This window comes from Cervus elaphus, chromosome 13, assembly GCF_910594005.1.
Source record: "Cervus elaphus chromosome 13, mCerEla1.1, whole genome shotgun sequence".
Lineage (NCBI taxonomy): Eukaryota > Metazoa > Chordata > Mammalia > Artiodactyla > Cervidae > Cervus > Cervus elaphus.
The window spans coordinates 23,988,186-24,014,742 of record NC_057827.1 but is presented as its reverse complement, the minus strand read 5'-3'; the positions used below and the strand labels follow the sequence as shown (position 1 = coordinate 24,014,742).

The 26,557-nt window shown below is 50.0% G+C and overlaps 1 protein-coding gene across 3 annotated transcripts; it reads left to right on the top strand.

The window, feature by feature from the left end:
• Nucleotides 1-421: 421 nt before the first annotated feature.
• Nucleotides 422-26,557, top strand: MFGE8 (milk fat globule EGF and factor V/VIII domain containing). Of its 3 annotated transcripts, XM_043921793.1 has the most exons (10): nt 422-438; nt 11,419-11,558; nt 14,520-14,648; nt 15,032-15,163; nt 17,303-17,484; nt 18,077-18,247; nt 19,160-19,304; nt 24,290-24,474; nt 25,506-25,661; nt 25,784-26,557. In XM_043921793.1, exons 2-10 carry the CDS (start codon nt 11,486-11,488, stop codon nt 25,919-25,921), a joined length of 1,311 nt encoding a protein of 436 aa, XP_043777728.1. In that variant the 5' UTR covers nt 422-438; nt 11,419-11,485; the 3' UTR covers nt 25,922-26,557. The 3 variants fall into 3 exon arrangements, with proteins under 3 accessions (XP_043777728.1, XP_043777729.1, XP_043777727.1); XM_043921792.1 differs by lacking the exon at nt 422-438 and having other exon boundaries at nt 11,375-11,558; XM_043921794.1 differs by lacking the exons at nt 422-438; nt 14,520-14,648 and having other exon boundaries at nt 11,374-11,558.

Genomic DNA, 26,557 nt, shown 5'->3' with positions numbered 1-26,557 from the left:
CAAACCCTCCTGGGCCTGTGGTTTACTAACCACTCTTCAACCCTGCCCAACCTGGAGCTCTGGCTTCATTCCTCCCCGAGTTCAATTTCTAAGAAAGGACTTGATGTTCTTCCCGGAAATGGCCTTGCTCTGGACTCAGGCAGGAGATGGCTTGTCCAGATGTCCAGCTGGCCCCATTAAAAAGGCTTTGAACAGAGCCCTACAAAAATAGATCTTTCTAAGGCATTTCTTCCGTGTCCCCTTTCTGCTCTGCAGATCAAATCCCCGGCCCAGGTGTGGTGGTATTTCTTTTCCACACCAGATGCTGACTCTGAGGACTGCTCTGGGCCGGCGAGGCAACCTCCCTGCATGACACTAACCTCCCGGGGAGAAAAGGAAGCAGACTTTGAATGAAGATTAATGTGCCTGGTTAGCAGCTTTGGTCGAGGTACCAGGCAGGTAAGATGGGAAGCTGGGGCTCAAATCCAGGTCTCGGGTCTAAATCTCTCTGTGCAACACCCAACTGTCTCTCAGAGGAGCAGACAAACCAGGTGGGGAGGCATCTCAGGGTGCCAGGAACTGTGAACAGGAGACCATTGGCTGTTCTGAGCATCAGGGCTTCAGGAGTTCAGAGAAGGAGAAATTAGTGAGGGTGGAGGGAGTTGCCAGGGAAATTAGTGAGGATAGTGTTCAGAGGTAAGGAAAATCATATAAAGGAACCTCAGAATTTGGCCCACCTTTTGGTTTCAGCGAGAAAACACTTTTACATTTTTAAACTGAAAGCATGTTTATTCCCCATTGCCGGCCCTTGGCCTTTGGCTGAAAAACAAAAGGAGGTTGTTCAGTCCCTGGGCTGGGATGTTTGCTCACAGATCATGATGTGTGCTTGGAGCATCTGGTCTGGGAAAGGGGGTGTGCATCTAAGGAGCGTGAGCTTGGGACTGCCGTGCTGTTCTGCTCCAGCCCCGCCTGCTTTCACAGATGCTGGAGGGCAGGAGAGGAATGGCTGGACTAGACAAATGCTTCCTTCCTCTCCACATCAATGGAGTTGGGCAGTGTTGACAAATACATAATCATAAACCAGCATCTTAGAGATAGTGACTGTGCCTCTCATATACCCTCCTCCTGACTCATGCTTTTTGCTTGAATCCCTCCAGCCACAGGGACTCACCCCTGCAACAACTCAATCTGTTTCCCAATGCAAACATAGCAGCTATCATTGGAGAGCACTGTTTTCTTTTTGAGCACTTTCTGGATGCTCCAGGCTCTTCTTATATCCTTCCTGCCCTCAGTTCAGTTCAGTCGCTCAGTCGTGTCCAACGCTTTGCGACCCCATGAACCGCAGCATGCCAGGCCTCCCTGTCCATCACCAACTCCCGGAGTTTACTCAGACTCATGTCCATCGAGTCGGTGATGCCATCCAGCCATCTCATCCTCTGTCGTCCCCTTCTCCTGCCCCCAATCCGTCCCAGCATCAGGGTCTTTTCCAATGAGTCAACTCTTCGCATGAGGTGGCCAAAGTATTGGAGTTTCAGCTTCAGCATCAGTCCTTCCAATGAACACCCAGGACTGATCTTTAGGATGGACTGGTTGGATCTCCTTGCAGTCCAAGGGACTCTCAAGAGTCTTCTCCAACACCATAGTTCAAAAGCATCAATTCTTCGGTGCTCAGCTTTCTTCACAGTCCACCTCTCACATCCATACATGACCACTGGAAAAACCATAGCCTTGACTAGACGGACCTTTGTTGGCAAAGTAATGTCTCTGCTTTTTAATATGCTATTAAAAAGGTTGGTCATAACTTTCCTTCCAAGGAGCAAGCGTCTTTTAATTTCATGGCTGCAATCACCATCTGCAGTGATTTTGGAGCCCAAAAAAATAAAGTCTGACACTGTTTCCACTGTTTCCCCATCTATTTCCCATGAAATGATGGGACCAGATGCCATGATCTTAGTTTTCTGAATGTTGAGCTTTAAGCCAATATTTTCACTCTCCTCTTTCACTTTCATCAAGAAGCTTTTTAGTTCCTCTTCCCTTTCTGCCATAAGGGTGGTGTCATCTGCATATCTGAGGTTATTGATATTTCTCCCAGCAATCTTGATTCCAGCTTGTGCTTCTTCCAGCCCAGCGCTTCTCATGATGTACTCTGCATGTAAGTTAAACAAGCAGGGTGACAATATACAGCCTTGATGTACTCCTTTTCCTATTTGGAACCAATCTGTTGTTCCACGTCCAGTTCTAACTGTTGCTTCCTGACCTGCATACAGGTTTCTCAAGAGGCAGGTCAGGTTTTCTGGTATTCCCATCTCTTGAAGCATTTTCCACAGTTATTGTGATCCACACAAAGGCTTTGGCATAATCAATAAAGGAGAAGTAGATGTTTCTCTGGAACTCTCTTGCTTTTTTGATGATCCAGTGGATGTTGGCAATTTTATCTCTGGTTCTTCTGCCTTTTCTAAAACCAGCTTGAACATCTGGAAGTTCACGGTTCACGTATTGCTGAAGGCTGGCTTGGAGAATTTTGAGCATTACTTTACTAGCATGTGAGATGAGTGCAATTGTGCGGCAGTTTGAACATTCTTTGGCATTGCCTTTCTTTGGGATTGGAATGAAAACGGACCTTTTCCAGTCCTCTGGCCACTGCTGAGTTTTCCAAATTTGCTGGCATATTGAGTGCAGCACTTTCATAGCATCATCTTTCAGGATTCGAAATAGCTCAACTGGAATTCCATCACCTCCACTAGCTTTGTTCATAGTGATGCTTTCTAAGGCCCACTTGACTTCGCATTCCAGGGTGTCTGGCTCTAGGTAAGTGATCACACCATTGTGATTGTCTGGGTCATGTACATCTTTTTTGTACAGTCCTTCTGTGTATTCTTGCCACCGCTTCTTAATATCTTCTGCTTCTGTTAGGTCCATACCATTTCTGTCCTTTATGGAGCCCATCTTTGCATGAAATGTTCCCTTGGTATCTCTAATTTTCTTGAAGAGATCTCTAGTCTTCCCCATTCTGTAGTTTTCCTCTATTTCTTTGCATTGATCGCTGAGGAAGGCTTTCTTATCTCTCCTGGCTATTCTTTGGAACTCTGCATTCAAACGGGAATATCTTTCCTTTTCTCCTTTGCTTTTCGCTTCTCTTCTTTTCACAGCTATTTGTAAGGCCTCCTCAGACAACCATTTTGCCTTTTTGCATTTCTTTTCCATGGGGATGGTCTTGATCCCTGTCTCCTACACAATGTCATAAACCTCTGTCCATAGTTCTTCAGGCTCTCTGTCTATCAGATCTAGTCCCTTAAATCTATTTCTCACTTCCACTGTAAAATCATAAGGGATTTGATTTAGGTCATACCTGAATGGTCTAGTGGTTTCCCCTATTTTCTTCAATTTAAGTCTGAATTTGGCAATAAGGAGTTCATGATCTGAGCCACAGTCAGCTCCCAGTCTTGTTTTTGCTGACTGTATAGAGCTTCTCCATCTTTGGCTGCAAAGAATATAATCAATCTGATTTTGGTGTTGATCATCTGGTGATGTCCATGTGTAGAGTCTTCTCTTGTGTTGTTGGAAGAGGGTGTTTGCTCTGACCAGTGCATTCTCTCGGCAAAACTCTATTAGCCTTTGCCCTGCTTCATTCCACTACTCCAAGGCCAAATTTGCCTGTTACTCCAGGTGTTTCTTGACTTCCTACTTTTTCATTCTAGTCCCCTATAATGAAAAGGACGTCTTTTTTTTGGGTGTTAGTTCTAAAAGGTCTTGTAGGTCTTCATAGAACCGTTCAGCTTCAGCTTCTTCACCATTACTGATTGGAGCAAAGGCTTGGATTACCGTGATACTGAATTTCTCCAAAGCACTCTCATCCCTTTTGTTGGAGACTGGTATTAGAGACGAAGGTCTGAGCACTAAGGTGCTCATTGCTACTGGGGTGTCACTGTTTCTAGGCCTTCTCAGCAGACAGAGCTAGGAAATAAACATAACTCTTTGGAGAAGGAAATGACAACCCACTCTAGTATTCTTGCCTGGAAAATTCCATAGACAGAAGAGCCTGGTAGGCTACAGTTGATGGGGTCACGAAACAGTTGGACATGACTTAGCAACTGAACTACAACAACATTATGACTCTTGTATACACGCATATCTATAATTATTTCTGTACCCATTCATCTGTATCTACGTTAAGTTGAATTTGAAGTCATACTAGTATCTCTGATTAATCTAGTACTATGTGGATTATTCCAACCTCCTTTCTTGCTTATCTACAACTTCTTTCTCCAACAGTGAGAAATCTGAGTCCTATCATCAACCATCCATTTACTCACTTGTTTAAGCCCCAGTATACATGCATACAGGAGGCTTCCCAGGTGGGTTAGTGGTAAAGAATCTGCCTGCCAGTGCAGAAGATGCAGGTCCCTGGGTCTGGAGGATCCCCTGGAGGAGGAAATGGCAACCCATTCCAGTATTCTTGCCTGGGAAATCCCATGAACAGAGGAGCCTGCAGGCCACAGTTCTTGGGTTGCTAAGAGTTGGACATGACTGAACAACTGAGCACATATATGCACATGTTAACCTGAAACTCCATGAAAAACAACTTTACTGCCTTTACTGACTAGCTTTTGGGGATTATGCGGAATTCCGTTTGTCCTCAGCCTTATAGTTTCCAGTCAAAACACTGTTTTCCTAAGCTGCTTATGTCAGTTCCTCTCCACTCCCCTTCCCGCCTCCCCCACCAACTGCTTGCACTGAGGTTTGTCATACATTTGCAATCAAGTTAGACTCTTCTGTCACAGTCTGGGGTTCCCCAGCCATCCTGGCTGACTTTTAAGTATTTGTCTATGTTAATAAAGTTCACTTTTTGTGTTGTGAAGTCTGTGGATTTGGCTAAATTGGGTAGCATCACGTATCTAGCACTCCAGTGTTATACAGAATATTCCATCACCCAAAAATTCCCCCAAGCTTGCCCTTTGCGGTTAACCACTCCTGCTTCCCCAAACCCCTGGCAACTACTCATCCATTCTTCATCCCTATAGTTTTACTTTTCCCAGAATGTTATGTGAATGAAATCATAAAACATGTAGCTTTTTAGGTCTGTTTTCTCTATCTTAGCAAAATGCATTTAAGATTCATCCATGTTGCCATATGAATCACTATCTCAGTAATTTTTTCACAGATAAGTATGCCATCATATGGTTACACTACAATTTGCCAATTCATTGATTAAAAGACATCTTTGTTGCTTCCAGTTTCTAAAAAAAATTTATTTATTTATTTTGTCTGTGTTGGGTCTTCATTGCTGTGCCTGGGCTTTCTCTAGTTGCTGCAAGCGAGGGCTACTCTTCATTGTGGTGCATGAGCTTCTTATTGAGATGGTTTCTCTAGTTGCAGAGCACAGGCTTTAGGGCATGTGGGCTTCAGAAGTTGTGGTTAGTTGCCCTGGGGCATGTGGAATCTTCCTGGACCAGGGATCGAACCCATGTCCCCTGCATTAACAGGTGGATTTTTAACCACTGGACCACCAGGGAAGTCCTCCAGTTTTTAATGACTATGAATGAAGCTGCTGTAAACATTTGTGTACAGGTTTCCATGTTAACATATGTTTTAATTCACTTGGATACACATCTCGAGTGTAACTGCCTGTGTGTCATAAGTCTATGTTAAATTTTATAAGAAACCACCAAATTGTCTTCCAAAATGACTGCACCATCTTCCATCCTCATGGGCAGTGAATGAGGGTTCCTATTGCTCTGCATTGCTGTCAATAAGTATTTGGGGTGATCAAGTTTTTTTTTTTATTTTTTTGGATTTTGGCCATTCTATAGGTCTGCAGCAATATTAAATAGTTGTTTGCATTTTTATTTTCTTAGTGAAAAATCACTTTGAGCATCTCTTCCTATGCTTATTTGCCATCCACTTATCTTCTTTGTTGGGCTTCCCTGATAGCTCAGTTGGTAAAGAATCTGCCTGCAATGCAGGAAACCCTGGTTTGATTCCTGGGTCAGGAAGATCCACTGGAGAAGGAATAGGCTACTCACTCCAGTATTCTTGGGCTTCCCTTGTGGCTCAGATTTGGGTAAAGAATCTGCCTCAAGCCTGGGTTCGATCCCTGGGTTGGGGAGATCCCCTGGAGAAGGGAAAGGCTACCCATTCCAGTATTCTGGCCTAGAAAATTCCATGGACTATACAGGCCATGGGGTCACAAAGAGCTGGACATGACTGAGAGGCTTTCACTATCTTCTTTGTCAGTTTAGGTCTTTTGCCTATTTAACAAACTGGATTGTATATTTTCTTATTTTTGAGTTTTAAGAGTTCTTTATTCTGGATACATGTTCTTTATAAGATATGTGATTTGCAGACGTTTTCTTAGTGTGTGGTTTGTCTTTATTTCTCTTAACAATGTTATTGCAGAGCAAAAAGTTTTCTTTCATGAAGTCCAGTTTGTCCATTTTTCTTTCACAGACCCTGCTTTTAGTACAGTATTTCAAGCTCATCACCCAAAGAGAAGTTACGCAGACTTTCTTCCAGACGTTCTATAGTTTTCTGGTATAGAGTTATTTCTATGATCCTTTTTGAGTTAAGTTTTATATAAGATTACAGTTTAATTTTGTTTTTATTTTCTTTTGGGCATGCAGTCATCTGATTCTTCCAGTACCCTTAGTTGAAAAACCTATCCTTTGCCAGGTATTGCCCTGGCACCTTCAAAATTCAGTTGATCAAATTGGTGTATATATTGGGGTTAATATCTGAGCTCTCTGCTCTGTTCCTTTCTCAGAGCTTTTGCTTCTTCAGATCCTGGTAAGGCTGGCTTCTTATTCAGGATCAGTGTGAAAGTCACCTTTTTATTTTTTATTTTTTTTTATTTTTTATTTTTTTAAAGTATTTATTTATTTGGCTGCCCTGGGTCTTAGTTTTGAAATTCGAACTCTTAGTTGCGGCATGTGGGATCTAGTTCCTTGACCAGGGATTGAACCCAGGCCCCCTGTGTTGGGAGCATGGAGTCTTTAGCCACTGGACTACCAGGAAAGTCCCGAAAGTCACCTTTTTAAAGAGGTCTTTCCGGGTCACCCGAGCTAAACTTGTCCTCCTTTATTCGAAACATGTCATATTGTTGTGCTGTCTTTGTAGCACTAAGACCTGAAATCATCTAGTACTGGGTAAGAAAGTGTTCAGGCCAAGGAGATACCATCCCACTGAAGTCCAAAAGGGGCAGATCATAAAAGAAAAGCCCCTTCCTCTCTGGCCCTGTCTCACTTGTTAAACCCTCTCTCAGCTCCAGATCCCAAGGCCCAGGTCTTTTGTCTCTGTCCTCAGTGAGTGGAGCCAGTGGTTTCCATTCTCACTGCGCATGAGCTTTAACTGGGGGAACTTTAAGAATACTGATTCCCAGGCTCCACCCCAGGGATTCTAATGTAATTATGTGGAAATGTGGCCTGGTCATCTGTATGTTTTAAAAGCTTCCCAGTTGATGGCAGTGTGCAGCCACCATTTCCAGCTTGATTGCTGCCCACAGTTGGTACTCAATAAATGATTGTTGAATGACTTGATGACGACATGTAACTTAAGTTGGTAGCTCTGCATTTGTACCAGGTGGGTGGCAGAAAGTCAGTGAGGGTGATCAGGAACTTTGGTTCTGCTGGGGTTTGTGGCATTAACCAGCAAGGATGATGTACTCACAGCCCTCTCGATCTGTTATCTGAGGTGGGATTTCATTTTTCTTCTCTTTTCTGGCTGTGCCATACAGCTTGTGGGATTTTAGTTCCCTGACCAGGAATCGAACTCAGGCCCTCACAGTGAAAGCACTGAGTCCTAACCACTGGGCCACTAGGGGATTCCCTTAGGTGGGATTTCTGAAGAGCTGTATTTCCTTTTTATTGAGATATAATTCACAGAACATAAAATTCACCCTTTAAAAATGTACAGTGGTTTTAGTATACTCTCAAGGTTGTACAACCATCACTGCTAATTTCAGAACATGTTCATCACCCCTAAAAGAAACCTTGTACCCATGAACTATCTTTCAGTTAGCATAATGTTTTCAAGTTTCATCCATGTTGCAGCAGTGATCAGTACTTCATTCATTTTTATGGCTGAGTAATGGTTCATTGAGTGGCTATACCAGTCGGTTTATATATTCATCAGTTGATAGACATTTGAATTGTTTTCAATTGTGGGCTGTTGATAATGAGTCAGGAACATTCATGTGTAAGTTTTTGTATGAACTTGTCTTCAGTTCTTTTGTGTATGTACTTAGGAGTAGAATTGCTGGGTCCTATGGTAACTCTGTGTTAAACTTTTTGGGAAACTGCCAAACTGTTTTCCCCAGAGGCTGTACCATCTTACAAGCCCATCAGTAATGTGTGAGGGTTCCAATCTCCCTATATCCTCACTAGCATTTATTATCATATGACTTTTTGATTATAGCCATCGTAATGGGTATGTGAAGTGGTATCTCATGTGTTTTTTTTTTTTTTCCCAATTCTTATTTACTTATTTAGCTGCACTGGGTCTTAGTTGCAGTACATGGGATCTTTGAAGCAGCAGGTGGGATCTAGTTCCCTGACCAGGGATCGACCCCAGGCCCCCTGCATTGACAGTGAGGAGTCTTAGCCACTGGACCACCAGGGAAGTCCCTCACGTGATTTTGATTTTGACTTCCATTTTTCTGATGACTTAAAGCATCTTTTCATGTATATCTTCCATTTGTTTATCTTCTTTGGAGAAATATCCATTCAAATTCTTTTCCCATTTAAAAACTGATTTGTCCTTCTGTTAAATTCTGAATTATTTATATATTCTTGATATTAGATCCTTACAAATGACTTGCATTTAATTCTTCCGATTCCGTGGGTTGAAAAGATCTTTTTGAAAGTGTCCTTTGGAGTATAAAAGTTTTAAATGTTGATGCAGTCCTATGGATCTATTTTTTCCTTTAGTTGCTTATGTTTTAGGTGTCATGTCTAAAAATCCACTACCTGATCCAAGATCATAAAGATTTATGCCTGTTTCATTTTACAAGTTTTATAGTTTTAACTCTTACAGTTAGTTCTTTGATCTCTTTCGAGTTAGTCTTTTGTGTAAAGTATGTGGGAGTCCAACTTTATTCTTTTGTGTCTATCCAGTTGTTCCAGCACGATTTGGTGAAAAGACTACTCTTTTTTGGGCTGTACCACATGTCTTGTGGGATTCCAGTCTCCTGACCAGGGATCAAACCTGGACCCATGGTAGTGAAAATGCTGAGTCCTAACCACGGGACCACCAGGGATATTCCCAGACTATTCTTTTCTACTGAATTATCTTGGCACTCGTTGAAAATCAATTGACCATAGATGTATGACTTTATATCTGGACTCTCAGTTCTATTCCATCGATCTATGTATCTTTCCTTATGCCAGTACCACATGGTGTTTTTTTTAATTAAAAAAAATATTTATTTGGCAGTTCCAGATATTAGTTGAGGCATGTGGGCTCTTAGTTGAAGCTTTTGGGATCCAGTTCCCTGACAAGCCCCCACCTCCCCTCCCCTGTTGGGGGTGTGGAGTCTTAGCCGCTGGTCCACCAGAGTTCCCACACAGTCTTGATTACAGTTGTGTTGGAGCAGGTTTTAAAATTGTGAAGTATGAGTCTTACAACTTTGTTCTTCCCCTACTAAGATTGTTTTGATCATTCTAGGTCCCTTCTGTTTCTACCTGAATTCTAGGATCAGCTTTCAATTTCTGCAAAAAAAAAGACGGTTGGAATTTTTATAGAAGTTGTGTTCAACTTGTCAATCAGTTTGGAGAGTACTGCCATCTTAACAAATCTTAACAATATGTCTTCCAATTCATGAACAAAAATGTTTACATTTATTTAAGTCTTCTTTAATTTCTTTCAATGTTTGTTAGTATTCAGTATACAAGTCTTCTACTTCTGTTAAATTTATTTGTAAGTATTTTATTCTTTTTTGATGTGTTTACATTTAAGTCTTCTTTAATTTCTTTCAATGTTGGTTAGTATTCAGTATACAAGTCTTCTACTTCTTCTGTTAAATTTATTTGTAAGTATTTTATTCTTTTTTGATGCTACTGTGAATGAAATTGTTTTCTTAATTATTAATCCATTTTTGTATTGTTCATTTCCGGGCTTCCCTAGTGGCTCAGAGGTAAAGAATCCCCCTGCCAATGCAGGAGATTTGATCCCTGATCAGGTTTGATCCCTGAGTCGGGAGGACCCCCTGGAGATGGAAACAACAGCCCACTCCATGGACAGAGAAGCCTGGAGGGCTATACTCCATACGTTGCAAAAGAGCCCAACACAACTTGGTGACTAAGCAACAACAAAATCATGAAGGGTACTGGATTTTTACCAAATGCTTTTTCTGTGGCTACCGAGTTGATCATGTAAGTGTAGTGTTTTTCCTTCTGAGTGGTTTTAAGAAGGGTCTCCTGCCAGTAGTTAAGTCTGACTAGTCTGAACCTAGGTATCAACATAGCTGGTAGGGGAGATATCTGGCTGCTCTCTTTTGTGTTTGTGTGTGGCTGGTCGGATGAGAACACTATTATTAAAATATTTTTACCCCCGAAAATAGGCAATACCTGCATATGATAAAAAATAATTATTTAGGAAAAATTCAACCGTGACAAGCAAGTCTGTTTCGACCCTGACACTCTAGTTTCTGCCCCCTTAAACAACCACCGTGTTAATTTCATTTCCTGGAACACTGAGATGTTTTCCTGCTACAAGGAAGGGCAGAGGTGAACAGTTGCCTCAGGGACTTTATAGCGTGAAAATCCTGAAGTATTTTCTACCTGGCCCTTTACAGAAAAATATGCTGATGATTCTTTTTTTTTTTTTTTAAAGTCTCTTACCATTTCAAAGGATGATGCTATGATATGCTATGCTATCTTTGTTGTGTACATGTCATTTTATGCGTGAGAGTTTCGGCAGAATGAATTCCTTTACGGGGAATTGCTAGGTCTTCCGGTCTCAGCCTTTGTCATGTTGATAGATATTACCGCACAGCTCTCTGGGGAAGTTGAACCAATTTACATTCTCCAGCAATGCATGCTTGAGCCTGTTCCCGGGAGCCTCGCACTCACAGTGCGCTACTAATTTGATGCTTGCCAATCTGATAAATGAAAATGGTACCCGTCCTTGTAATCTGGGTTTTTCTTACAATGAATAAGGTTTAGCATCTTTTCTTAAGCCTAAGAAGTTAAAACAAAACCAAAAAGCAAAAAACAGACAACTCCTGAGCCCTTTACTTCTCAGACGACTCGGAACTCCAGGCCTGGTCACTCGCACCCGGCGGGATGCAGGGCGTGGCTCGGACTGAAGTGGGCGGCCGCGGACCCCCGGCTCCTCCCAGCCCCTCCCCAGTCCGCGGAGCCCCGCCCCGAGCCCGCCTCTGGCGGGCCTGGGCGGAGCACGTGGCCCGGTGGGAGGTGCTGCGCTGCCTGATTTATTCCCGTCCAGGAGCAGGAGTGCGAGCCCCCGGGTCTGAACCGCCGAGCGCCGGGTCCCGCGCCCTCGTCCCCACACCATGCCGTGTCCCCGTCTGCTGGCCGCGCTCTGCGGCGCGCTCTTCTGCGCCTCCGGACTCTTCGCCTTCTCCGGTGAGTCGATCGCACCGCCCTCTCGCCCTCGCCCCTCCTCTCCGCGCCGCTCGGAAGTTCGCCGCCGCGCCCTCCCTCTGCCTCCGCTGTTTACAAACTTGGTCCAAGAGCCGGAGCTGAGCCGAGGGGCGACCTCTCCGGTTGCGCCCGGGCGGGCGGCGGGGATGCTCTCGGCCTCTCCTGCTGGGGGTGGGGGTTTGGCCGGTGCTCGAGGCTTGAGCGTTGGGCGGGGGCTCGGGACACGGGGTGACAGCCCAGCCTCCCCCAGGGAAGTGGCTTACACAGAACAAAGGAATCCGCTGTGTGGGGCCTCTCTTTTCCCATCTGTAAAATGAGGCCACATCCCTCATAGCTCAGACGGTAAAGAATCTGTCCGCAATGCGGGAGACCCGGGTTCAATCTCTGGGTAGGGAAGATCCCCTGGAAGAAGAAATGGCAACCCAGCCCAGTACTCTTGCCCGGAGAATGCCATGGCCGGAGGCTCCTGGCGGGTTACAGTCCATGGGGTCGCAGAGTCGGACACGACTGAGCGACTAACATAGTGCTTCTGCGCTCCTTCCACCAGGAAGTTTCTAGGACTCTTGTATTGATAAATCTTTTCCAGGCAACTTTACCTGGAAACTCCCTCCCAGGCCATGCCGGCGGCTGGTCTGTTCATTGGGATTTTATCCTCCGTTTAAAAATAGGTATTTGGTCAGATAAGCGAGGGGCTGGCTAGGGAGCCAGAGGACTGGATAGGCTTGGGGCTGGGTTGGGGGTGGGAGGAACTCAGGAGGGGGCGAGGAGCCTAGAGAGGGATTCGGAAAAGGGCTCCGACCGGAGATGGCGGCTCCTAACTCCCCTCTCTCCGTATGGCCTTGGCCTGCCGCTTTATCTTTCTTGGCCCTCCTCCCCTGCCTAGGACGCATCCTGCTGAGAGCTGGGCCTCCAGCAGGCTGGTGATGGGGATGGGCGATGCCCCACACCACGGGCTGAGGAAAGGGTGCCCATGGGGTGAGCGGGATATGGCAAAGACTCTTCAGGCACCGCTTCCATCCTTTCTTCCTAGAAATAAGATTGATGAAATACGTTGGGGTGGGAGGGTCATGGCTGAGCCCCGGCTCTGTCATCCGGTGCCAGCCTGCCCCCTCCCCCCTCCCCACAACTGGAGTGGAAGCCTTAAAGCCACTTGAAGTCTCTTGGAGACACAGAGAGATGGCTGGGTCTTAAAAGTCCCTTGCCTCGCCTCCCCTGGCCCCACAGCCTGAGCCCTGGCAAAATGTCCCTGGGGAGATCTCCCAGAGAAGGCAGGACCCTGAAATCCCAAAGGTGATTTTGGAGACCCAGCTTAAGCGGGAAGGAGGAAGCTCCACAGCTGCGAGGCGCCGTGAGTGGGTCAGGCGCCTGGCAGGTAGGGAACACCTTTCTCTTCCTCTTTCCCCCTCCTCTGCTTTGCCCTGGAGCTCTGCAGGGAGAGCGCCCTTTGGGAGGGGGACAGAGGGGAGTCAGATTTTGCCGGCAGGAGCCCAAGGCTCTGGCCATTCTCAAGCCTCTGCTGAGGCAGTGCCTGCCGCCTGTCAGGTCAGGGAGGGGATTAACCTGCTATTTAAAGCCAATGACTAATGGCTCATTGGGAGCCGCCTTAAGCTCCTGAGGCCCCCACCGCTCATTAACGGTGTTCCCTTCCTTTGAGCCCCGGCCCAGCTCTCCAGGGCTTTGGGATTTCAGGGGGGCCCTCCAGCCTGGGATGGTGTGACTCTGCAGGGAGGAAAAAAGGTTTCTCATGTCTCACCCCAAGTGATGCGTAGGGGTGTGGGGTCTGGGGCAGCCCTTCTGGGATGCAAAGATCAACTAGAAGATGCTCTGAAGGTCTGGCTGACCTAATGGGCTGAAGTCCACCCAAGTCAAAGCACTGGGGACAGGCTAACATTTGTCACCTAGGCCCCCAGATAGAATCTGTGAAGTCCTCTCCAGCCCTCTTCCCACCTCTTGTTGTTGTCCAGTGTTTCTCAAATCCACCTTCCTCCTTACCTCTCAGCCTGACTTGGTCTTTTACCAGGAGGCCTGTGGCAGCATCCTTGATGCTTTCCTGGTCTCCTCTCTCACCTGCTCAGTCACATTTCCATGCAGAGCCAGAGGAATCTTTGTATACTTCTGAGCCACTTCTCCACCCCGGCAGCTCATCCACATCTCAGCACAAGGCCTTTTCTTGACATTCTCCCTCACCATCTAGGAAATGGCTTCCCCAATCCCACCTCATGCTTGTGAACCTCTGACTTTTTCCTGGTGGCCAGTGGTGGGGATGCTAAAGAAGGGTTAAGAGCCCTTGTTCTGCAGGATGAAGAGTCTCCACTTGTCATTCGTAAGGTCCCCCCACCCCCAACCTCCCTTTTCAGCAATGTCTTTATTCTTGTTCTGCAGCATACCATGTGCTCTGGGCTTCTGCTTCTTTTTGGAAAGTTCTTTCCTCATTCCCCAGCTGGGCACCATCCCACTGTGACTTTTAGCCAGCGCAAATGTCCCTACCTCTGAACCTTCCAGCTTTCTGGCAGAAACCATCCTCCCTTGGCCCCTCACACAGCAGAGCTCATGGTGCCTCCTCATTACCTGGTGACTTGTAGGTCACCACCACTTTCCTCTGACTTCTTATTTTTTTTTTTAAATAGGTATTTGCTTAGTTGGCTGTATCTGGTCTTAGTTGTGGCATGCAGGATCTTCAGTCTTAATTGCAGCATGCAAACTCTTAGTTGAGGCATGTGGGATCTAGTTGCCTGACCAGGGATTGAACCCAGGACCCCTGCATTGGGAGTGTGGAGTCTCAGCCACTGGACCACCAGGGATGTCCCTCTTCTGGCTTCTTGAGACCCAGACTGCATCTGTCTTAGGGGCCCAGAATGTATACCTGGTAGTTGCCCAAACCCCTCCCTCCCCCCAATATTTACTCAATGAATGACTGTTCCTAACCCAGAACTGGCATTGCAGGTGACTTCTGTGACTCCAGCCAGTGCCTGAATGGTGGGACCTGCTTGTTGAACGAGGACAGAAAACCCCCCTTCTACTGCCTCTGCCCCAAAGGCTTCACGGGCCTCCTATGCAACGAGACGGAGCACGGTACCTGTCCTGGGCCGTGCCTGCTGCTCCCCACCAGCTCCCCAGCTGCAGCCCAGGCTGCTGGCCTAGCTTGTCCCGCTGTGGGCAGTGGTCCCCAGCACCCCTCCCGTTGTTCGCTGCCCTTTTCCTGGAAGCTCCCAGGTCACTTGGAAAGCTGGGTGCTTCCTTCACTTGGGCTGACTCACCTCCACGTGACCCTTCTTGGCTCCAGGCTGGCCCAGGCCCCATCGGGCAGATTGAGAGGGGTGAGGGAGGAGCTGGGGGGCACTGGCAGGCAGTGGGCCGAATTTGGGTGGAGGGTCCTTTGGGGCTTGGCCTGTCTGTCGTTGCCTGTCTCCAGCTCCTTCTTGACCACCTGCCCGTCTTACCTGCTTCCTCCCCAGGTCCCTGTTCCCCAAACCCCTGCCACAATGATGCTGAGTGCCAGGAAATTGACCACGGCCTCCGAGGGGATGTCTTCACCGAGTACATCTGCAGGTGCCCTGTTGGATTCATGGGCACCCACTGTGAGAGCAGTGAGTATCCAGGGGTGCCTGCTCCGAGGGGCACACCCTGTACCACAGGCCTGGTGGCTCAGGCCACATGCTGGCCTTCCTTGTGCATCAGGGTCTCCTCCGGGTGGATTTGGAGCAGGGCAGAGCTCAGTTACTTTGGACTGGGGAGGCAGGGAGCGACTCTGTCCCTCCCCAGGCTTCTTCCTGCCTGGTTCTCTCTCCTGGGACTGCTGGCCAGGCCTGATGTCCCTGCAGGGGAGTGAGGGGTGGGGGTGACCCCAGAGGTCGTGGGAGTGTTATTTTCTGTCACCACAAACAAGACATACAGCCTTAGAGTTAAGTCCTGGGATTTTTCTACCGAGAAGGGAAAACCAACACATTCTTAATCTTTTGGGGCCCAGGGAGTCAGTTAATAAGGTTTGATCCTGAGGGTCTGACAGTGCTGGCCCAAGTGTGACCTCTGGCCTCCTCGCGGAGCTCAGAGAGGAGGGAGAGGCCTGGGCAGCCTGGGCCGTCCGCCCACAGCCAGGCGGTCAGAGGCCCGGAGTGTGCAGAGGGGCTGACCAGCCTGGCTCGCTTGGTTATCCACCCAGCCGCAGATCGGCCCTGGCGGGTGCCCAGCAAACCTTGCCAGTGGCGTCTGTCCATGCCGTCCTCGCTCCTGGCCTAGCTGAGCTTCCTCCCACAAGCCGGGACTGTTCCTCACCTGCCATCGGGTGGGCGAATCTAGGCCCAGGGCTGGATGGGGTGAGGGAGGCGGTGCCCGATATCTGCAGCCCAGGGGGTCTGTCCCTGAGCGGGTGAGCAGGGGGCAGTGTCCTGCTCTGGGCAGATATGGGGGCGGTCTCCAGGGAAAGGAGAAAGGGCTGGGCCAGCCGGGTGGGAGCCAGCTCCCCGGGGAGACCAGGTAAGTGCCTGCTTACCCTTCACCTCAGAGGAGACAGGCCCCGAGGCCCTGTGCCTAGGGCTGAGACCAACGTGTCTGAGACGCTGGGTAGAGGAATGTGGGGGGTGGTGGGCATTTGCCAAGGCCGCTGGGAGCCCTGGGTGGAGCCAGGTGGGCCCACTAATTACTGTGCCAGAGCCCAGGTAACCCTGGGTGTGCCTGAGTGCGAATTACTCATCTTGCCTGCTTCTGCTTCTCGGCTTGGGGTCTGTCCCAGGCTGGATGTGGCAGCGACCACAAAGGGCGAGGAACTGCCCCGCCCCCCCATAGGGCCCTCTGTTGCCCCCCCTACTTGTTACGTGGTGTGTGTCTTTGGAGCCCATAAGGACCCCGCAGGCATGTTTGGGGCCCGCTGGGTGTGGATGTGAGGGCTGAGGACAGAACAGATGTGAGTTCGGATCTCCGTTCAGCCAGCGGCTGGCTCTGATCTCGGCCACATGGCCTCGCTTGTGCCTCTGTCTCCCTGTGAAAGGGTCATACACCGAGCTTGGCTGGAAGACAAGTGGATCTCTCCCGGGTTCTCTGCTTGGGACCCGAGGTCCAGGCTTGGCCCCCGAAGACCACATTGCTGGTGAAGGCGATGGGCCTTGGCCAGGGGGGTTGTCCCGATGGCCTGTCAGGACCAGTAGTTAGAAGGCCCAAAGGGTACCAGAGTAAACAATGGCACTCACACTCCATTCAGAAAACTCCTGCCAGTGAGAGTCTAGAAAACTCCAGGCACATGTGCTCAGTGCTTTATGTGCAGTGTAGGGACTGTTCGCTGCCGTCTGAGGGGCCCTTCTTACAAAGCCGTCCTCCTGGGGGGCCAGGGGGCTGGGCTGGATGTGGCGGGACATGGAGGAGGACAGGAGGTCATACTGGTATGTGCTCACCAGCCCACCCCCTGTGTTAGAATAATTGCTGCTTGATGTCCTGTAAAAGAGAGACCACCTCCTGCAGCCTGGTGGGGGACTCCAGCTGCCAGTCGTGACATGTGGGCCTCGCCTGGAACCTTCTAGCAGCCCAGTGTCCCAAACCCCTTCACGACTCTGCCCGGCCCCTCTGTTCCTCACTGTGCGCTTTGTTTCCGCACCTCCTCCTTGGCCCTCGTTGTCCCTTCATGGTCTCTGCTCTGGGTCCTCTGGGTCCTCAGCAGAGGCCACAACTGTCTTGTTCTCGTGTCTTCTGGGCCCCGCCTGCGTGGGTGGCCCTCTGACTGCCCTTCTCCCCCTCAGGTTGCACCTCGCCGCTGGGCATGCAGACGGGTGCCATTGCCAACTCCCAGATCTCTGCCTCATCCATGCACTTGGGCTTCATGGGTTTGCAGCGCTGGGCCCCGGAGCTGGCCCGCCTGCACCACACGGGCATCGTCAACGCGTGGACATCCAGCAACTACGACAGAAACCCCTGGATCCAGGTATGGAAGGGGTGGCCCAGGGATGGGTGATATGTTAGGAGTGAAGGTGGTGTGATGGGAGATTGTGGGTGCCTACGTTGGGGGGGACACCATGGGAGGGTTCAGAACTGGGGTCCAGGTAACAAGGTAGCCGGTTCCCACAGGTGAAGTATCTTTAAGTGGAGGGCTGCTCTGGGGGCCTGGAGTGGGTGGGCGGGATGAAGGGAGTGAATACTAGGCTGTTAGAGAGACTGTTTGCAATGTTTGCAGGCTCTGGAAGCTTGTCCATTTTTTTTTTTTTTAAGACTTTATTGAATTTGTTACAATATTGCTTTTGTTTTATGTCTTGGTTTTTTTGGCCACAAGCCATGTGGAATCTAGTTCTCCAACCAGAGCAGGGATGGAGCCCATACCTCCTGCACTGGAAGGCAGATTCTTAACCCCTGGACCACCAGGGAAGTCCCTGGAATCTTGTCCCTGTGTCCTGAGCACTGGGTCCAGAGCCTGGAGACGGCCAGATGAGAAAGCCCCTGCTTCTTTGTCCTGATTGGGGGAGTGACGAGGGTAGGAAGAACCCGGGAGATAGGGTTCTGTCCTGCCTGCCCTGGTCCAGGTGAACCTGATGCGGAAGATGCGGGTGACGGGCGTGGTGACCCAGGGGGCCAGCCGCGCAGGGAGTGCTGAGTACCTGAAGACTTTCAAAGTGGCCTACAGCACCGATGGGCGCCGATTCAAGTTCATCCAGGTTGCAGGGCGGTCAGGAGAAGGGCAGTCAGGAGATAAGGTGAGGTTTGTTGGGAACCCTGAAGAAGGGCTGTGGTCAGCAACCCCTGGGGCTCAGTGCTGTTTGAGGGCTCCCAAGGAGGCGAGGGTACCCGGGATGATGAACCATAAGGTGGGCTTTCAGGTGTATCTTGGCTCACAGAAATTGGGAAGCCCAGATTGTGTCTGTGCTCTGATTTACAAGTAATAGGTCCATATTACAGATATAAGAATTGTTTTTAGTTGCTCAGTCGTGTCTGACTCGTGCGGCCCCATGGCCTGTAGCCTGCTGGGCTCCTCTGTCTATGGGGTTTCCCAGGTAAGAATACTGGAGTGGGTAGCCATTTCCTTCTCCAAGGGATCTTCCCAACTCAGGGACCGAACCCACTTCTCCTGCATTGGCAGGTGGATTCTTTACCACTGAGCCACTAGGGAAGCCCATAGATAAGAATAATGAGACTCAAGAAGTTTCAATGACTTGTTGAGGGTGGCTGTAGTGGTGGAGATGGGATGCATTTATAGCCTTCAGGGATACCATGTACAGTTGTATGGGTTGTGCACTGCTCAAGGGCTACTACTTAGCATCATTCACAATGTAGACCTCAGTGTACTTCTGTCTGTGGGAAAATTGTTGTTATAAAGTCTTTTGAGAGAGGAGTACCTTTTCCTAATTTGCATAGAGGCGCCCTGTAGATCATAGGTGGTCCTGGGTGAAAGATGAGGATTTACACCTACGCCCCATGGTGACCAAAGAAGGTATGAAAAAGGGAATCTGTTGAGGGCTGTGGGCTGTCTGGAGGAACGGGGAACTCCTGCCAGCTCTGCTATGCACACCTCTGTCTCCTGGCCCAAAGTGGAAGTGGGGGAGAGACCACCCCAGGAAGCGGGACTGCCCGCACTGACCCACTCCTCCAATCTGCCTCTTCCCTCCTAGATATTTATGGGTAATGTGAACAACAGTGGCCTGAAGATCAACATGTTTGATACCCCCTTGGAGGTACAGTATGTGAGACTGGTGCCCATCATCTGCCACCGGGGCTGCACCCTCCGCTTTGAGCTCCTTGGCTGTGAGTGGAATGGTGAGTGCCAGTGGCTCTGCCATCCTCAGAGATGGCTGTCCCTGTCCCCTCCTTTCTCAGCCACGGCGAGGAGTTGGGTAGGCAGGCAGCAAGGCCCAGGAACCTGAGCTCACACAGAAGGATCACCAGGCCTTAAGCAGTCCTGCCCAGGTGCTTACTCTTTGCTGGTTGGTAAGAGGAAAAAAGGACTTCTGCGGCTCAGTGATAAAGAATCCGCCTGCAATGTAGGAGAGCCGGGTTTGACCCCTGGGTCGGGAAGATCCCCTGCAGGAGGAAATGGCAACCTACTCCAGTATTCTTGCCTGGGAAATCCTGTGGATAGAGAAGTCTGACGGGCTACAGTCCATGGGGTTGCAAAGAGTCAGAGATGACTTAGCAACTAAATAGCAAATGACAACAAAGAGGAAAAAAAAGATACCACCTCAGTTTTCAAAATATTTTCACGTACTCTGATAGGTACCTCGAGCTTCTAGAACATTTAGCGTTGGTTCTGTTTTGCAGATGTCAGTTCTACCAGGGCAGGGAGTTTGTTTTGTTCACTGCTGCATTCCCAGTGCATAGAATAGAGCCTTCATCATAGGCGCTCAATAAATACTGATTAATGAGTGAATGAATGAAGGAGGAAAGTGAGGCCCAGATAAATTGTTTATCAAGGGCACACAGCTGGTAGGCATTAAAACTTGGTCTGAATTCCTGGGCTTTGACACCCACTCATCCACGGTTTCTCCCTCCCAAACCTATAATCTGCATTCAGGAGAAATATTTCGGGACTTGGAGGGTGATAGGGCTGGAGATGGTGCTTCTTGTCGCTGTTTCTGGAGAGATCAGGGTACAAGGGTTGGGCTGAGGGCATTGTCTCTGCCCAGCTCAGTTCAGCCTTGTTTTCTCCCTGAGGTCTGGATATTTTTCTCTCTTTTCAGCGACAGTGCCACCTGCTGGCTGCCGGCAGAACTGCAGGGCCTCTAGGCAGAGCTTGCAGAGCAGAGATGGCTCTCTGCCTTTCTTTTCTTAACCCAGGGCCTACCCTTTGCACCTCCTTCCCCACTGTGGATCCTCTTTCTGTTATTGCATTTCAGTTACCACCCCAAACCACTCAGTGCTGAGTTCAGTGCCTGTCTGGGGTTATTCTTTTTTTAAAGCATGAAGTAAACTCAGTTTATTTTTGCTCCCAGGGTCACTGCCTTTTGAACCTAATTGTTTTGGGGAGTTAAAGACTCTGCTTTTTGCTGAAAGAAAATTTAAGCAATTGGTAAAGGACAGAACAGGTCTGGGGACTCAAACCATGGGCTCCTCTCCCTGGTGTCCCTCACTACTTGCTGTCGTAGTCCGAAGCCCTTGCCTGTTTAAAGTTGCTGACCTGAGCCTCTCATGTCACAACTGGCTCCTTCTAAGGCCAAGAGAGGGTGTGTTTGGCAAGGGGAGGAGGTGAAGCTGACTTGTTTATTTTCCTTAAGGATTGGACCAATCTCCTTTCCCTTGTAGGGATTTGGGTTGGCTGGAGAGAGTATTGGTGTGTGCGTGTGTGTATACATGTGTGCATGTCTGTGGGACTGAGATCTGGGCATTTCTGGGCATGCCCTGCACTAGATTCCTCTTTACCAGCAGACACAGTCTCCTTGGTGAATTGATTAGTTATTTAACTCAGTAGATATTTATTAAGGTATTTATTAAGCTCCTTCTGAGTGTCTGGCTCTAGGGAGTAAGGCTGTTGGGTTCTAATGAGAGAGTCTGATGTGAGACAAGAAGCAAATATAAAAGAAAGGTCAGATAGCAGTAAGAATGATAAAGGAAAAATTAGCAGGAGATGTGACGATGGTGACTTGGGGTGAAGAGAGGGAAGGGCATGGGGACTGCCCTGTTGGGATGGCCTTTGAGTAGAAGCTTGAATAATGCAGATCAGGCCATGTGAAGAACTTGGAAAGGGCATCCCAGGTCAGGAATTGGTGAGTGCAAAGCCCTTGGGACATGTTGAAGGGTAGAAGGGAGGCCAGTGGGGCTGGAGCCTAGAAAATGAAGGATGGCTTGGTGGGCGATGGGCAGAGATGGACCAGGCAGGGACCGTGTGGATCATTTTAAGGATTCAGGCCTTTGTCCTCAGAACAACAGGCAGCCATTGTTGCGGGGGTGCTGATAGGCGTGGTTAGAGTTGGGTCCAGAAGGGACCCCTCAGGCTGTGTAGGGAGAATGGAGGCAGGGGGCATTGTGAGCGAGGGGGAGACGTGTGGAGATGAGGCAGCTTGGGTCAGGGTGGCGCAGCCAGTGGGTTGGGTGGATGAGTGTCTTCTACTCCAAGTGAGCTCCATGGCCCGGCAGAATGAGCATCACTTGGAAGCTTGTAAACTTCCAGCCCCACCCTAGACCTTCTGAGACAGAATCCCTGTATTAGCAGGGTCCCTCAGTGATCTAAGGGCTTCCCAGGTGGCACTAGTGGTAAAGAACCCACCTGTCAATGCAGGAGACATGAGACAAGGGTTCGATCCCTGGGTTGGGAAGATCCCCTGGAGAAGGGCATGGCAACCCACTCCAGTATTCTTGCCTGGAGAATCCCATGGATAGAGGATCCTGGAGGGACTATAGTACATGGGATTGCACAGTCAGATATGACTGAAGTGACTTAGCTCGCACGCATGCACCAGTGATCTGAAAACCATCAGTATTCTGGTTCAGATGGTGAAGAATCTGCCTGCAATGCAAGACACCTGGGTTCGATCCCTGGATTGGGAAGATCCCCGAAGAAGGGAATGCATCTCACTCCAATATTCTTGCCTGGAGAATCCCATGGAAAGAGGAGATTGGTGGTCTATAGTCCATGGGGTCGCAAAAAGTCAGATATGACCGAGTGGCTAACACTTCATTTCACTTCCACTGATCTATGAGAAACACTGCTCTGGTACCTAGATGGGGAGTCTGAGGACCAGAGTGGGGAGGAGGCTTCCCCAAGCTCACACAGGGGGTGGTGGAGCTGAGCTCTGCGTGGTGCCCTGCCAGTTCTCTTTTATATGGAAGGCTGTCTGACTTCTGGGGAGAGGGCCCGTAATGATGGGGAAATGTCATGCTGGAAGCAGATGGGGTGTAGAAGGGTGCACCATGATCAAATGATGCCTTGGCTCCTCTCCAGAGCGCTCCAGGTTTATGCCAGCTCCTTGGCCTTCCAGGTCTGAAGCTTTGGGATGAGCCAGCTCCCAGCCCATCAGCCTGTCTTCATGGGAGAGGCTGAAGGTTACCTGATGCATCACCATCACAAAGAGATGGTGTGATTGATCAGCGTCGGCACCGTCTGAAGGCAAATGTCTTTACTGGCAAGGTCACCAGCATCTGGGGAGATGTAAAGCACCGTGTACTATAGTCTGCTCCCAGATGGCACCATGGATTTGCAAGTCTTACCCCAGATTCTGCAAAGGGACAGACAGTCAGTTGTGCAGTGAAGATTCTGACATGTGTGAGACATACCTGTTGTTCTCTTGGGAATTTTTTTTTTAAGATATTTATTTATTTGGCTACACCAGGTCTCAGTTGCAGCATGTGAACTCTTAGTTTCGGCATTATGGGGTCTAGTTTCCCGGCCAAGGATCGAACCTGGGCCTCCTGACACTGGGAGTGTGGAGTCTTAGCCACTGGACCACCAGGGAAGTCCCCTCATGGGAGTTTGTCTCCTGCCCATCCCCAGCCGTTCTGGTCTCCTGCAGGTGCAGATGAGAGGACAAAACAGCCCGGCACATTCCTGAATGTTTGGAGCAGGCCTGAGTGAACCCAAGGCCAGCTTCTCAGGCAACCCTCTCAGGCACGTCAGATAGCAGCAGAGTAGTGAATGTGTAAACCCTTTGGGAGGGGCTGTGGGGCGGGGAGACATGGTCGTTCCTGAGCCTCAGGAGTTCTGACTTGTTAGCTTCCACCTGCTGGGGAGCAGGAATGCTGTGCTATTCATCACTGGGTCATCACCAGGCAGGCCTTCCCAGCCCTGAGGGTGCAGGAGTGGTGAAGACAGTGTCACGTGTGGCGTGGTGACTCGCTCTGTGTGTGTGTGTGTGGTGTGTGTCAGAGAGACCTGGGGACAGTGCTTCATGGCTCTTAGCCTCAGTTTTCTCATCCGTGGAATGGGGTTGCTAATATCCTGTTGATTCCGGTTTTTGTATGGTGGATTAAGTGACTGAAGTCAGCACTGAGTCAGTGAGATGGTTATTATTAGTTACTCCAGGACTTGGTGGTAGGAATCGCAGCCGTACGGTAGGAACGACAGGAAGTGCTGTGAGTCCAGAGGGGAGAGGAGTCCCACCTGAGTGAGGTGGTCAGGGCAGGCTTCTTGGAGGAGGGGTCTGAGTCAGGCTTTGAAGGAGGGTGAGAGGTGGTGGATCACGGCCCTGCCCTGGTGCAGAGGGAGAAGAGTACTGGGTGATCTGTACAGAGCATCTGAGGGGCGTGGGGCGGGAACTGAGCTGAGGTGTGGGTCGGGCTGTCAGCAAGAAATTATTTAGACCAGTTAGTTGGCTCTAAAAGGTGGAAGGAGATTGTTCTTTTGTTTTTTAATGGTTTTTAAGTGTAATTTTATTCTTTTGGCTGTTCTGGGTCTTCATTGCCGCGTGGGCTTTTCTCTAGTTGCTGCAGCCGAGGGCTACTCCCTAACTGTGGTGCACTGGCTTCTCACTGCAGTGGCTTCTCGTTGTGGAGCACAGGTGTGCATGGGCTTCAGTAGTTGCGGCTCCAGAGCTCAATAGTCATGGTGCACGGGCTTAGTTGCTCCGTGGCATGTGGGATCTTCCTGGACCAGGGATCGAACCTTTGTCTCCTGCATTGCCAGGCAGATTCTTTACCACTGAGCCACCAGGGAAGCCTGAAGGAGCTTCTATGTTTTGTCCAAGAGGATGCCAGAGGCTTGTCAGAAGCCAGAGTTCTTTTCCCTTCACTGCTTCACTCTCACACCTACTGGGGGAGGCTTTGGATCCCAGATCTGGGTGACAGCCCCCCACCCCCCACCTCCTTGTTGGCAGGATGCGCTGAACCCCTAGGCCTGAAGGATAATACCATCCCCAACAAGCAGATCACAGCCTCCAGCTACTACAAAACCTGGGGCCTGAGTGCCTTTAGCTGGTTTCCCTACTACGCACGACTGGATAATCAGGGCAAGTTCAACGCCTGGACCGCCCAGACCAACAGTGCCTCTGAGTGGCTGCAGGTGGGTCAGGCTCCTCCGGGGATGCAGGGCTGGGGTTGGGTGGGGCTGTGGGATCTATGACCCTGGACCAACCCTGGCTTCTGCTTGCCAAGAGGGAGTTTCTTTGAGACTTGTTTGTGTTCGACTTTGCTCTTTTCTTCCTCTTGTGTTCCCACCTTTCTGCTGGTTCTGTAACTTGAGTGGGGGGATGGTGGAGGAGCTCAGAGCTGCTTCTGTCAAGGCTCTCAGCCCCGGGTGATGAGTGTGTGTGTGTAGAGGTGGGGCCACCTCCAGTGGCTGCCACAGGGTAATAAGGCTGAGCCCAGGGCCAGCAGGGCAGGATGGAGGAGGGACATGTCGGGCTTCCTGTGCCTGCTCTCAGAGGATGCTCTCTCACTCGCTGAGAGCACACCGCGTGATGGCCCTTGGACTTCACTGCAGCTGGGAAGCTCAGGAGAGTCGTGGAGAACCAGAGCATCCTCTCTTATCTCTGAGGAAGCCGGGTCCTGGCAGGGCGAGGACTTGCCTGGGGCTCCCCTTCTGGTTGGCAGTGAGATGGGTTTGTAGCCTGGATCTTACTGAGCACCATCTGCCTCTGGTCAGCTGGCAGGCTCCCCAGGTTGGACTTGGGGGCAGGAGGGTGGTGGTGTCTCTAGGCCCCAAGGAGCACATTAGCCTGGGGGACTGGGTTCCATGAGAAGCTGCCTGCGTTTGGAATCCCCCAGGACCAATATCAGGCTCTGGACAGCCTGCAGGGCCTCATGAGCAGTTCATGTCTCTATAGACTATGGCCTCTCTGCCCCTGTTTCCATCCTACAGGGGTTGCTTGGGGCCAGGCTCTGAAATCTGACCTTTGTTGCAGTGAAGTGCTTGACAAAGTTGGTGGGATTATTTATGCCCATTTGATTGATGGGGAAACTGAGGCTCTGCCAAATGAAGTAATTTCCCCAAAACTAGAATGTATGCCCCAGCATGTATGTGTGCTTTTTCCCACCTTACTGGAGATGGTGCAAGCGGAGAAGACGGAATTGATTTTTTTTTCCCCCTTGTAGATTGACCTGGGCTCCCAGAAGCGAGTGACTGGCATCATCACCCAGGGTGCCCGAGACTTTGGCCACATTCAGTATGTGGCTGCCTACAAGGTGGCCTACGGTGATGATGGTGTGACCTGGACTGAGTACAAGGACCCGGGGGCCAAAGAAAGCAAGGTGAGTGTGTGTCCAGCTGTCCTGCCTTCCCCACTCCAGGGGTGCCCTGCGAGTCAGACCTTGGGGTCTGAGGGGGAGGAGGGCTGGCTCTGGGGGCCTCCTGACACCTCCTCTGCCTCCAGATTTTCCCTGGTAACATGGACAATAATTCCCACAAGAAGAACATGTTTGAGATGGCGTTCCAGGCTCGCTTCGTGCGCATCCAGCCCGTGGCCTGGCACAACCGCATCACCCTGCGTGTGGAGCTGCTGGGCTGCTAGTGGTAGGCCCAGCCGCAGTGACTGGAAGGGCCCTGGGGCGGCTGCTTCTTTCCGTGGACCTGCTGCCTCCTCCGCCTGCCCTTCTGATTGTAGCTGACCTGGGGGCAGGCAGTGTCTCCCTCCCAGTCACCTCTCCCTCCCTCCTCTTCCCTCGCCCCCTCCCAGGGGTCTCTGGCACCCAGTCCTCAAGGCATCCCGTTTTCTTAGTCACGGTGGGAGCTGACTAGGTCTGGGATGGACAGGGAAGGGCAAAGTACGGAGCGTGGGTGACCTGTGCCTCTCCAGGTCCCCAGGTCCAGCCCCCGTGTCCTTCCTGAGCTGCTCCCACACCCCACACCCCCAGGGCCCTGGAGGAATAAACTGGTCCTGAGGCCTCAGGCTGGAGAGAACAGCCTGAGGCATGATGCTGCACTCCTGACCCCCGAGACTTCCCCCTCATCCCCACCCACTCCCCACAGACCCCTCTTGACTCTCATCCTGAAGCCTAGAAAGAGGTAGAAGGTGGGGTGGGGTGGGTCTGTGGAGTGATGGGGGAGGAGGCGGGTGAGCGCAGGGAAGGTGGGGAGCCCCCTGTGCTGGTTCTTTACCCCAGAGTACACAGGCAGCTTCCAAAATATATTTATATCACCCCCTGAA

Bases quoted from the DNA above. Each gene is read 5' to 3' on its own strand.
- MFGE8 (XM_043921793.1), top strand. From the start codon at position 11,486: ATGCCGTGTCCCCGTCTGCTGGCCGCGCTCTGCGGCGCGCTCTTCTGC. The intron at 19,305-24,289 runs GTGAGTGCCAGT...CCTTGTTGGCAG, and splicing joins CCTTGGCTGTGAGTGGAATG to GATGCGCTGAACCCCTAGGC. The intron at 25,662-25,783 runs GTGAGTGTGTGT...CTCTGCCTCCAG, and splicing joins CGGGGGCCAAAGAAAGCAAG to ATTTTCCCTGGTAACATGGA.